We start from the raw sequence: 12,242 nt of genomic DNA, 5'->3' as shown, positions 1-12,242 counted from the left end.
TTGGACTGTACACCACAGAAATTGGGCTCTTCTAGACCTGAGCTGATCCTGGAAGCAGCACAGCCACAGTCACAGAGTTTAGGCCAGGGAATTATGTCCTGCCAGCACTGAGTTGGCTCCACATGAAGGCATTTGCACATGCCACATGGCTTACTTGTAAACCAGGACAAAGCCACCCACAGGTAACCAAGGGCTGACTAACTTGGACAGAGCAGGACTGGCTCCTGTTAACTCATTCATGACTAACACATTGCATTCAATTCCACAGTAATTGTAGCAAATGGACCAAACAATTCATCAGAGTGAACTCACCTTGGGTTTGACCTGGAGACAAGTGACTGCTTTTTCTGGCATTCACTGCCAGCACATCCTCACCAAACTGTTCAGTCAACAAGTGTCCAGCTGCTGTATCAGTGTTGGCAGGGTATCTGCCTCGTTTCTTGTGTTTCTTCCTCCACATGTCCTCCTCCTCCCTCTCATCAGAACCAGAAGATTTCTGCAGAGCCCCTCGGTGTCTCAGGCTGTTTGATGCTCTCCCACCAAGGTTGTCACTCACATTTAACAGGCCAGATGCAGCTCCACGCTGATACACATAATAGTCTTCCTCCACCTCCACATCTCCCCCTGGACTAACAATGGCATTTTTTTTAAGAGAACACCTGTTCAGAGCACTTTGGGGTTTATCGTTCTCAAACCCAGGCAAGGGCTGTTCCAGGTGAGATGTTCTGACTGGTGAATAGCTGTGCAGGTTTATCCCATTCCTGACTGGATTATCCTTCACCAGGCCTCTCCTCAGAGGCAGGTCCAGATCCAAGCTGGGGTCATTGGAGAAGCCTTCTTCCAGCTGCATCTTCTGTGCAATGTGGTTCAGGTAGGACTGGAAGCGGCCGCTGTGGTGCTTTTGCACGAGCCTGGCGTAGGCGCTCTTCTGGGAGGCAGCAGCCTTGCTCAGTCCCTCCTTGGCACCTTGGGCAGAAGCCACACTTCTCACGTGCCCCAGCTGATCCATAGTGCAGTGAAAGGCCCAAACTTCTGAGAGTTATAAACAGATAGAGAGGAAAAAAGGTTTATTTTCCTGAAACAAAGTGTCAAACAATTGATTACACCAAATGACACAAAAGTATAACATTTTTGCTGAAAAGGAATTCTGGGTTTGTAAAGCATTCCAGTGTGGGAAAGGGGGTTCACAATGTACTCAACATCTGCCCTGCACCAAACCCCTGTCCATAACCTATGAGTGACCACAGCCCATAAGTTGTGCCTGCCCACACACCACATAAAACAGGGATTTTGTCCCACCCCAAAAACACACGATTCCTTCATTCTGCTCTTCCTTGCCTTTGAAAAAGCCAGGAAAATTAAAGCAGCAACTGACAGACTGACCAGAAGCATCAGTTTAGTGGTTATCAGAAGGAAAATCTTGTCATGTCCAGCCTGGAGTCCTCAAAAATAACTGCATCCTTACTGAAGCTCTTCACTGTTGCTGTCAAAAGCAAACACTGCCTGTCACCTCCCTCCCACAGTGACTGACACTTCTCCATTGTACAGGACAGTTTCTTCAAACACCAAGACTATCCATTTCAGCTTGTCTTTTTAGTCATGAACTCCCTCCCATTTTACTCCCACTAGTAAAATAGAAGTAAAACAATAATTATCTTGCAAGAGTTCCTAATTCTTTCTGACTGAGACACACTGCCTGCAGCTCCATCCAGCACCAGTTTCTGTAGATGGTGTCATATCTACACCTTTGCTGCACGAGTATGAAACTTTAACAGATCAAGCATCTTTCAATCCTTTTTCAGGTGCTTTAGCTTTTAAGCTTTTGAAGCAAAACAATCTACTCAATTATGCTCAGCTACTTTGAGGTAAATTACAGGTATAGACAGGACATAGCAATGATTTTTGCTGTACGCAAAATCAAAGAAGAATATAAGAATTTCTTGATAACAGAGCCCAGTGCAACTGCTGGCTTATGCGTGTTTTTATAAAAATGCCTCTTTTTCACTTCAGGACAAATTTAAAGCTGAACAGCTGAATTTCACCCCAGCTGGTACATGCAAAATTTCAGGGCTCACTGTCATCTCTGCTATCTCAGAACGACTGGACACTGGACTTTAAGTTTAAATAAATGATACTGCCCATTATACCTATCCCTTCCCTTCTCTAAGCACAGGGATGTTTGGCAGGACAGAATACAGAGATCAGCAAAAGTGAAATTTATATTCGCTTCCCTACTCCCACCATGCTTGGAATTTTTCTTTGCCCTTACTCAGCCCTCTTCTCCCTTTCACTGTTGTTGCACAGAGGATGAGCACCCAGGCAGTGTCCTCCATGCCCACCCTGCCTGGGAACGGGGCACTGCCCAGCAGGGCCCAAGGGCTGCAGAGCCAGCTCCTCCTGGCATGCCCACTCCAGCCCTTTGGGAGAAAGAGCGCACACTGCACCGGGATTTCTTCGGTAACTGGGCACGGATGTGAGCAGGCTTCACAATGCAAAGCAAAAATTAAAAATCCCTGAACAAATAGGAAAAATTCTTTATGTGGTTTGTGATTCTTGTTCCTAACATTTTCCATTGGTGCTGGCCAATTGCTAAACTCTTCTAATAGACTGACCTGCTACCGAGCTATTACCAAACACACACGGGTAGGCCTACACCAGCTTTTTTGAACGTCACCTTCTCCTGTTGCCAATGCAACAGAAGCAGATAACATTTATAAAAGCCGGTGAGACTACTCTCCAAACAATGGTTTGGTTCCAGGAGACAGGAATTTGTCATTTTTATTTATCAGTAAAGGACAAACATTCGCAGCTTGCCTTCACTGTATTTTCTACAACTTTAACCACGTTAGCAGTCAGCAACTGCAGCACTGAAAGATACAAGCCCTTGTGCATTACAGTTTCATTATCAGTCTTCTGCGGGCCACCAGGAATTGAAATATTCCCAAGAGAGCAGAGGGGAAGGCAGAGGTGGGTGCAGGTATATCCACCCTGCCTGGGCACGGTGATGAGGACGAGTGAAATGCCACGATGGACGCGCAGAGGGAGGACTCTCGCTGAGCCGGGCCCGCTTTGAAAGCCGCCCCTGTTATTGTCACCCGGCTGGTTCTGGGGATCACCACTGGCCTCCATCACACGCTCCCAGGGGTGTCCAACTCCCCGGCCAACGCTCCAGCTCCAGCACCACAGAGCCCTCGGCACCCTCGCCGGCCGCCTCTCCTGCCACGCGTCCCCGGTCCCTCGGGAGCGCGGCCCGCGCCACCAGCGCGCTCCTGCCGGGCCCGGAGCGGCCGGACGGGACAGCGAACCGCGGGGCCGGGCGGCGGCGGCGCTGACACCGGGCTGACCGGGGCTGAGCGCCACCGGGCAGGGCTCCGCTGTCCCCCCTCCCCTGCCCGGTCCTGGTCCCTGTCCCAGCCCCGCTCCTGACCCCCGCCCCGCTCACCGGCACCGAGGCCGCTCCGCTCCGTTTGAATGTCCCAGCGCCCCGTCCGCTTCCGGGGCAGCGGCGCCTACGGGCCGCGGCGGGGCCCAGAAGGGCTCGGCGCGAAGCGCTCGCTCCTCAGCCGGCGCGGCAGGGAGGGCGGGGGAGCCCTGTCCGGGCTCGGGTGTCCCAGCCCCGCTCCCGCTCCCTGCTCGGAGAAAGGTCCCCGGGAGAACGGGAGCCTCGGGCAGCCTTGGGCTCCTCTCGGCCAGGCACAGCCCGTGAGGCTGGGAGCCCGCCGCGGGCTGGGCAGGGGCCCCGCGGGGCCGCGGGAGGCAGGAGGTGCTGCCGCCCAGCTCGGAGTGTCCCCAGCCCGCCGCGTTTGCAGCCACCGGGATCCCGGGGCTTCTTGGCAGCCACCTGCTTCCAGCCGGGGCCAGCGGAGCCTCCTGGGCTGGGTCGCTCCAGCTTAAGGCCAACGCTCCAGCTTCATCCAAATTTGTAGCCAGATCAGTGAAAAAAGCACGGGCTAGCTGATCTGATATTGAAAAGATCTGAGTCTGGTGTTGTTCCTGAGGAAATTCACAGCTTTGCAACCACCTGTACCTCCAAAAGCCCATGGGGAAACCTCCTTCAGCACCCACATGGCCTCACCTGCACTGCAGAGAAGAGCAAGCTCCAAGATCCCGTTCCCTGAGCTCTTTGGGATCCCGTTCCCTGAGCTCTTTGGGATCCCATTCCCCGAGCTCTTTGGGATCCCGTTCCCTGAGCTCTTCCTGCTCCCCTGGCACTGGAAGTTGGGCAGAACCAAACCTGCTGATCCCCTGCTCCCCCACGCCACAGCACCCAAGGAGTGACCAGCCCTTGGTGCTGAGCAGCAGTGCCTGACCTCCTCCAGGATAAGTCGGAGCCTGTGGATCAGAGGGTGTCATTAAAGCAGGAGACCAGAGTCAAGAGCTGGAACTTTTATTGCCTCCTCTTTCTGTGACCACAGACCTCTCACAAGGCTTTATAGCAGAGTCAGACCCGGGCTCTGGCTGACTGAGAATACGTAGTTTGGTCACGCTGGTGTTACCTGCAAATGCAGGCTGTGTTTGCCAAAGAATTTCAACCAGAAGAAAATCTGGAGATCAATCAATTGTCCTCATGGCATCCCCAGTCAATCCCATTTGAGCTGTCTGCCTGGAGAATGCCCTCAGTAGATGGAAGAAGGATCCAAAGGGACCCAAACTGGTGTCTCCAGGCAGGGTTCTGATGAAGAAAGGCTCTGTTTAGTCTTTATTTTGGCAGGGACATCTGAGCAGGCATCCATGCTGCCCATTCACTTAGGGTGGGGAAGACGCCGGCCCCACAGTCGTCATTCTTCATCCTGCAGATCAGGGCACATTATCTGGTATCAGCCACCTCTAAAGGCCATGAGGCCACATCTGCTCAGGGTGCAGCATCACCTGTGGCTCCCAAACACCACGAGGGCCCTCGGCCATTCCCACAGCCAGCACTGCTGAGCTTCCACGAGGCCGTGGCAAGCCCAGAGCACTCCAGCTCCAGCCCTCGGCTGGGTCGAGGGAGCTGCCCTGAGAAAGCCCCGGGCTCTTGTGGGGACCAAGGGCAGCAAGCACAGACCTGCCTGCACAAGGACAGTCACATCCTCCCCAGTGCCAGGATGCCACAGCAAAGGCAGTGTCTCGTTTGCATGAACCATGCAAACCCAGAGCCTCTGCCCATGATCTGCTGGCACTGATGCCAGCTCATCAGCTGCCCCACCCTGGCAGCTCTGGCCACCTCAAGGAGGAGAGTGAGCACTCAGCTCTGCTCTGGCACAGCTGAGAGGCAGCGAGTTGCCCCACGCTGGCCAAGAGGAAGCGAGCAGCTGTCCTCTGTTTGAGCAGAGCCACCAGTCACACAGCAGCTGCTCGCACGGGACACAAAGACAGAGCAGGGAAACCATTTCTACTGCAGCTGGACCCATGGGTAGCATGGCCACACAGGATCACCCTGTCAGAGGGAGGATGTGTGCTCCCCTTCTTCCTCCTGCTCTCCTGGCTGCTGATAGAGTAAGGTGGTTGGCACTGGGAAGGCGGGTGCTCTGAAGGCAGGATGGTGGCACAGCCCCAGCTGCTCAGGGCTGACCCATGTCATCCATTCAGGCTGCCCTTGCTGCATGGAAGAGAGCAGGGATGGGGTGGGGGGACCCAGGGCTTCCAGCCCCAGTGTCCCCCTCCCTGTACCAGCCAGGTGGGAGCAGCAGCTCCTCTCCATGTTGCTGAGTCATTCTGTGTCTCTGCTCCTCTTCGCTCCAGTGGGGGTGAAACCAAGCTGGGAGTTTGGTCAGGCTGCCCCCTGCACCAGGTGGTGCCACCAGCAGCAGTAGCTTCAGCATGCCCTGGTCCTTCCACAGACAGCAGAGGAAGCAGGGAGGATTTGGTGTTTGGTGGTGCCACTGCCAGCACTGGGGCCTGGGGCTTGCAGGGATATCAGGTGTGGTGAGAAGGATATGGCTCCACGGGTGGGTGCCTCTGTCACCCTCACCTCCTGCCTCCAGCTGGGCCCTGCTGCACAAGGGGCCACAGTCTCCAGCAGGTCAGCAGAGCACTTCTCAGCCCTGCTCTCCTGGTAGCAGCCAGGGATTTGGGAATCTTGTCTGCTCCATGGAACAGGGCCTGTGTTTGTGCCCTCTGTTGCTCTACCCCATCACTGACCCAGATAAATGAGAGTTACAGCAAATCCGTGTCTCCCACCCAGTGTCCTGTGGGCACACAGAGGATTCTAAGTGGCTGGGACCAGCTGCATGCCCATACTTCACACACTTTGGAAGAGATCACGTGCAAACATCACAGCAAGCTGGTGCCTCATGTAGGATCTCAAACACAATTCCTCCCAGGGAAAGGATGGACTGCTTCAGTCTCACCTTTGGCTCCATCTTCCATCCACAGCATCCTCGTGGCTGCTGAGCAGAAGGGAGCCATGGCCTCACTGCTGCTTCCCTGACCCTCCATGGCATCTCATGGCCTTTCTGAAAGGGAAAGGTCCATGAGCAGATTTTTCCCCTGCACTCTCATTTCCTGGGGTCCTGTAGCAGCAGGCCCAGCCCGGTGCCCTGGCTTGCTTTCCCACAGCACAGGATTATCTCACCATCTTCCCCCAGGCAGTAACTGGGAGCTGCTTCCCGACTGGAGGCTGGAACGTGTTGCAGCACCTCGGCCGAGGTGAGAGCACCGCGCGGCTGCGGCTGCTTGGCCGGGAGCTCCCGCTTACGAAGGCTTTGGCTCCTCTGCCCCCGGTTTCAGCGAGCAGCCAGGGCCCGCCCGGCACTCGTTTACATCAGCGTTAATCAGCAGTGACTGGCCAAGGGGCTGGAGCCACCCCAGGCTGACTCAACAAGGGGAACCCTGGATGGGAGCAGAGCAGCTCCTCTGGTGCTTCCAGGCGCTTCCTGCAGCCCACCCGGCGTGAGCTGATGCTGCACATGGAAATGCCCCCTGCAAACCCAACTCTCACAGAGTTTCAGGTTGCAGGCCGTGACAGAGGGATGGAGGGCAGCAGGGTGCTCTGCCTCTGCCTCCCTGCTGTTGTCTGCAGGAGAGACCCACATGGCACAAGCATGTGCTCAAAGGCAAAGCAGGGCTGTGAGAATGTTCTGGAGCCTCTGAGCGCCCTTGGAATTTTCTTGATTGCAGCAGCAGCACCCAGGATTAAACCTGAGTCTGTGTCCTTTTGACATCTCTCAGGCACTGGGAGTCATCTGGGCACTTGGCCGGAGGACATGAGCCAGGATAAAGGGGACCGTGACAGATTTATTACCATAAATAAGCTAAAAACCATCTCTCTCCACAGTAGATACCATCTGCTGTGTCACAACACATGTGGTCTTGTCCCACCCGTCCTTCAGCTTCTCCAGTCTTCTCCTGAGCCCTCCATACCTCTGGTTGGGAAACATGCCACCCAGGATCAGGACTGATGGGTTCCCATCACTTTCATTGCCCGGAGGAACGTCTGCAACTCACCCCAGGCAGGGGGCAAGGTCTGCCTTGGTTTTGTTTGTCCAGTCAAGGAAGAGAGAACTAGACCCCAGCAAAGAGGGACAGGCAAACAAGAAGCAGGTGAAGGAAGCAGTGGAGGCAGGAGGTGAGAAGCCAGGGAAGGAGCAGGGTTAGTGCCTTGCAACTCATTAAATTGAGGTCAACTAGATTTGTCTTTTGGCTACCTTCAAGTCTCTTCCTCAGTAGTTCTGCTTGTTGTAATGGTCAAATCTCTTTTATAATATATCCCTCAGTTTTCAGTGTGGAGGGCCTTCCAGTGGCGGACTGAACCTCCCAAAGGTGCTCAAACTGGCTGTGGATGACACTAAAGCTCCACAGGTCACATCAGGAAACTTGGGAAAGGAGCTGTCCTGCACTTTCTGCGCTTGTGGGCAGCAGGGCCGGGGAACAGAGTGGGTCAGGGCACATGGGGCAAGGGATGTGCTGTGAGTTCAAACCCCTTCTGATGCTCCCAGGGAGGTGGGAAAAATACTTTCCAGAAGGGCAGGAACTAAGGAACCACACTGCTATGCAGTCCCAGGGGTAGGGACCCCACAAGCCCCGATCTCCGCCCTGCATCTCCCACTCCACACGCCAGGATGAGATTGAAGCAGCCCCCACGGGGACGGCTGTGCAGATGGGTGATGAGTGGGGACAGCACGCCGAGGGCACGGGGTGATGCTGCAGTGGGGACCATGGGCTGGAGGCTCGGTGGGCACGTCCCAGCAGCTCGGGGAAGGGAGGAAGGGGCTGCTGCCGCCCCGCTGCGTCTGGCAGGCGGGGCACGGAGTGAGAGTAACTTATCAGTATTAGCTCATGTGAAAGCTCGGTGCCTTTGTATCTCAAGCAAACACCGGCCATTATGCCCCAGCAGGCCGGCATTGTTATTCTGTCTGGTCGCTAAAGGTTAGGGCTGTGGAGCCCTGCACGTCCACAGCGGCTGCCGAGGGGTGGCAGCGGGGCCAGCGTGACCCCCTGCAGCCGGCAGCGCTCCCCGGCCGCAGCAGCAGCCACCTCATCCGCTCCCAGGCATGGCCAGGACCTAGCCAGACCCTTAGCGTCTCCACAAGGCTGCCCCACCGTTCGTGGTGCTGAAACCTTCCTCTTTCCAATGCCAGCCCCCTGCCCCAGCCAGGGTCATTCAGCGCTCCTCAGCTGGCACCTGCACAAGCTCCCTCCCAAAAAGAAAAATTAAAAAAAAAAAAAGAAAAAAGAGGCAAAAAGCCCAAACTTGGCTTCAGTGGGACCACTCCCTTTTAGGAGGCCAAAGACTTGACCACCAGCACTGCCAGGAACAACACATTTGGCTCTCTGCCTCCCAACACTCCCCTGGGGTTTCTCACATCCAGGGGCTCCAAGGTGACACTCAGGAAGCCCAAAAGTTTTGCCCTGAAGAACCAATGCCAAAGGGCCTTCCCACCACTTGGAGAGGGTTCTCAGGAAGCCACTTCAGAGAAGCTGGAGGATGTTTGTGTCTGGCAGGGGGGCTGCAAGGGAGCTGCTGCTGATGGCTTTTTCGAGGGTGACAGGGATTTGCACAGCCAAACCAGGTGGAAGAGGCTCCTGCCAAGCCAGGACGTGCTTCTGCCAGAGCTGTGGGGCTGGTGAGGACCTGCTTGCCAGGCCTGGGTGTGTACTAGCACAGGAGGGCACAGACATCCCTCCCCAGAGGCACTGGTGGCATCCAGCTCCACCACTGGGATGGAGATTCCCTGGATACAGGCTGGGGGTCCATCCCCACAGGCCTGTTGGATCTCTTCTCAGGATCTGCACACAGCATGGCTCCCTGCAGGGATGAATGTGATATCAATAACTCATCCTGGGGCCTTTCTGGGCCATCACCCCTTTGGGCAGGCAGTTCCTATTCCCAAAGGGATGCTCAGTGCCAAAATCAACAAGCCTGGGATGATGCTGGGACCCCGAAGCTGTGGGTGAAACACTGCCAGACCCCCATTTCTGGGGGGAAGGCATCTGCAAAAAGGAAGACAAAGACAACTGTGGCATTTAGCTTGGAAAATCCCAACAACCTGCCCTTACATCAGCTGCAGACCTGAGGCTGCCAGGAGCTGGAAGCAGTGCAATTCATATCCTCTGAGGACTGATGCAGAGGGAGGCTCGTGGTGTGGAGTCACCCGTGCGTTAGAATTGCTTCATTTTATTGACATTCAACAAAACCCTGAGACATTGTGTTCCTGCTCCCACCAGAGCAGGGAGGCATCCCAGCTCCAGAGCACAGTTATCCCATTGTAGCCCTGGGAAAAACACCCAGAATGTCAGGAGGAGACTATAGCATCCTAGGAAGCCCAGGAGAAATGGCAAATCCCAAAAGGCAAAGCTCTAGGGGAAAAACACACTGTGCCTGTCAGGATATCAGCACTTCACTAGCAAAGACCTGTGAGTCTCTGCCTGGGGCTTGTCCTTTTCTCCTCGGCTTTGCCACTCTGGGAGGTTTTGGGAGGGGACAGAGAAGCCTTCTTGGTCTCTAACCCTTGCAGCACATACAGCCCCATTCTTTCCTGCCCCATCAGGGCAGCCTTGTGGGCTGTCTCCCCATCACTATCCCAATTTGGGGAGAGGGGATATTGGCCATGCCTGTGTCCTCAGCCAGAGCCCTCTTCCAGACCCAAAGGAGACAGGGGAAAGTGCAAAATCCCATAGTGTTTCCTGTAATGCCTCATTTAGCAGCAGCAGCAGCATCCAAAGCAAACACCAGGGATGTTCAAACAGGCCAAAATCTCCATCAGTGTTTCAGACAGTCCCCCAGGAACATCACACCCCAGTGTGTGGAGTCACCCCATCCCCATGACAACCTGGTTGCTGCTGGGCTGGGGGATAGTAATGGCCAGGTCTGAGCTGCCAGGCAGTGCTCCTGCCTCAGGGGCTACGGAGTTATTCCCCAGAAAACCTTTCTTTAAAGCATCCTCAGGAGGCACATCACCACAGAGATGGGACCAGATAGTCCCCTGCAAGCACCAGAGGCTGCTCATCCATCCCAATAATGAAAATTGAAATCTCTCTTCAAACTGCTTCTCACTGAGCTGGCTATCATCAGACCCCAGAGGTACAGAGGTACTCTAAAACCTGTAAAAAGAAGAAAACCAACTATAAAAAACTCCTATTTCAGCACACCAAACCCTTGGTGACATTCTCTTGGTGAACACAGCACACATCATATTCCTGAGGACTGGTAGTTGGTGGCTGTGCTGGAGGGCAAGTAGCACCCTGATCCTAATAGATGCTCCATCTTTGGACCTCCTCCATCCCACCACCTGGGATGGTTCTTGACCAATAACTCCTTGGGTTGGCCAGTGGTTATGGGAAAATGTCAGCCCCTCTGGCATCACCATCACATGCACTCAGCCTTCTGATGTCTCTTTTTGCAAAGGCATGATTGGCTTTCACACGGCATCAGCTGAAAATCCTCATCCTAGGGTTATCCATCTCTTGGGCAGGAAGTGCTCTCCTGGCCCGAGGCAGCAGAAGAGACATAAATCTGGCCAGTGATTTCCCAAATCAATAAGGAACAGGCTCCCTAAGGATAAGTGAGTTGAAGAAAAAGGAGATTAATCACTGGCTGTTCACTGCTACAGTAGCAGCTTGCTTCAGACTTGAGTCCACATTTCTATCCTGTGAACCTTCTTGACATCATCCTCCAGAAGATGCCTGGAACCTGGCTCCTAATTTCAGCCTGGAGAGCCAGGGCCCCCCTGCTGCCCAGCAGGGTGCAGCCTCAGCGCTGGCATCGCTCACCCCTTCCTGGTGATGGGGCCAGAACACCCCATGCTGCTGTCACACAGATCCCCATGACCCATCTCCTCCCACTCTCCAAGTCATGCCGGCACTGGTCACACTTTGATGAATCCTCAGACAGGGGACATGTGTCCTCTCTCACACACACAGCACAGACTCTGCTCCCTTCCCCACTCCCTACACACACAATAAGTCCCCGTGTGCAGGGCTCACCCCACTTCACCAAGATTCAGCAGCATCTCCACAGCAGCCCATTCCCCATAATCCAGGTTTGACACTGGTATTTCTCAGGGACAGGCCAGCCCTGGTGCCCCTCTCTCCTCCTGGCTCTCTTTGGGCCCCTGGGTGCAATAGGGAGGGGTGTCACCCCCTCCAGCCCACCCCACAGGTCTCCATCCCTCTTTGTGCAGCTGTGCAGGATCCTCCCTATCTCTCCACTTCTCGTTTTCCACACATGCCTCGAGTCTGCCAGTTCTCATCCTGGGTGTTCATCCCGCAGGGCTGTGCACTAAGGAAGGTCCATCCCTTTAAGGGTTAAAAGCTTTCAGGCCCCCACCTCACCCAGCAAAAGGGTTTCACACTCTTAACCCCTTCCTGCACACCTTTGCTCCAGCTCTGAGCTTTTGCCACCGCAGCGGATCCGATCTGGTTTGAGTTAAGTCTTTGTGTGCGCCGGGCTCTGACTTCGGCAGAGTAATTTGAATAACAAGACTAATTGGATTTATAAAGCACAGCCCCCCCCCCCCCCCTCCCCCCCCCCCAAACCCGAGGCTCTGCACAGTGTGACAAAGAAAACACACTAATGAAAACCACGCTAGTGAGAGCCGAGGGCAGGGAGAGCCTCCTGCGGGCGGGCGCTGGCTGAGACCTGACCGCCTTGTGGCATTTGTGGCGATGCTCTGATCCTGCGGGCCGAGGGCAGCTGGAGCAGCTCCGGCAGCGACCCGCGAACGGCAGCGTACGAGGGGGGCTGGTGACACCTGAGGAAGCCCCTCCTGCCCACACTGTGACGTTTCTCCGCAGCCATCTGCCTGTCTCCTTCCCCACCCCGG

The 12,242-nt window shown here is 55.1% G+C and overlaps 1 protein-coding gene and 1 long non-coding RNA gene across 6 annotated transcripts in view; both read right to left on the bottom strand.

Moving 5' to 3' along the window:
* The window catches only part of DIS3L2 (DIS3 like 3'-5' exoribonuclease 2), a 180,489-nt gene extending 176,898 nt beyond the window's left edge, over positions 1–3,591 (bottom strand). For 2 of the 5 annotated variants that reach the window (XR_009487686.1, XM_059855607.1), the window contains exons 1-2: positions 3,443–3,591; positions 313–1,032 (exon numbers count right to left, since the gene is read on the bottom strand). Coding sequence is in view for 3 of the 5 variants with exons in the window: in XM_059855607.1 (XP_059711590.1) it covers positions 313–1,009 (697 nt within the window). In the remaining 2 variants the exon portion in view is untranslated. Of the gene's footprint in view, positions 1–312; positions 1,076–3,442 lie in introns of those variants that run through there. The other 3 variants (XM_059855605.1, XM_059855606.1, XM_059855609.1) reach the window with 3 other exon arrangements.
* Positions 3,592–4,371: 780 nt separating this feature from the next.
* On the bottom strand, positions 4,372–11,910 carry LOC132331790 (uncharacterized). The gene is made up of 2 exons (XR_009487685.1): positions 6,330–11,910; positions 4,372–4,790 (listed from the first exon to the last, which is right to left on the bottom strand). It is a non-coding gene; the product is annotated as an uncharacterized LOC132331790 (long non-coding RNA).
* Positions 11,911–12,242: the final 332 nt, after the last annotated feature.

Source organism: Haemorhous mexicanus, chromosome 10 (assembly GCF_027477595.1).
Source record: "Haemorhous mexicanus isolate bHaeMex1 chromosome 10, bHaeMex1.pri, whole genome shotgun sequence".
Lineage (NCBI taxonomy): Eukaryota > Metazoa > Chordata > Aves > Passeriformes > Fringillidae > Haemorhous > Haemorhous mexicanus.
The sequence above is the reverse complement of the archived record's forward strand: the minus strand, read 5'-3'. Positions and strand labels throughout refer to the sequence as shown.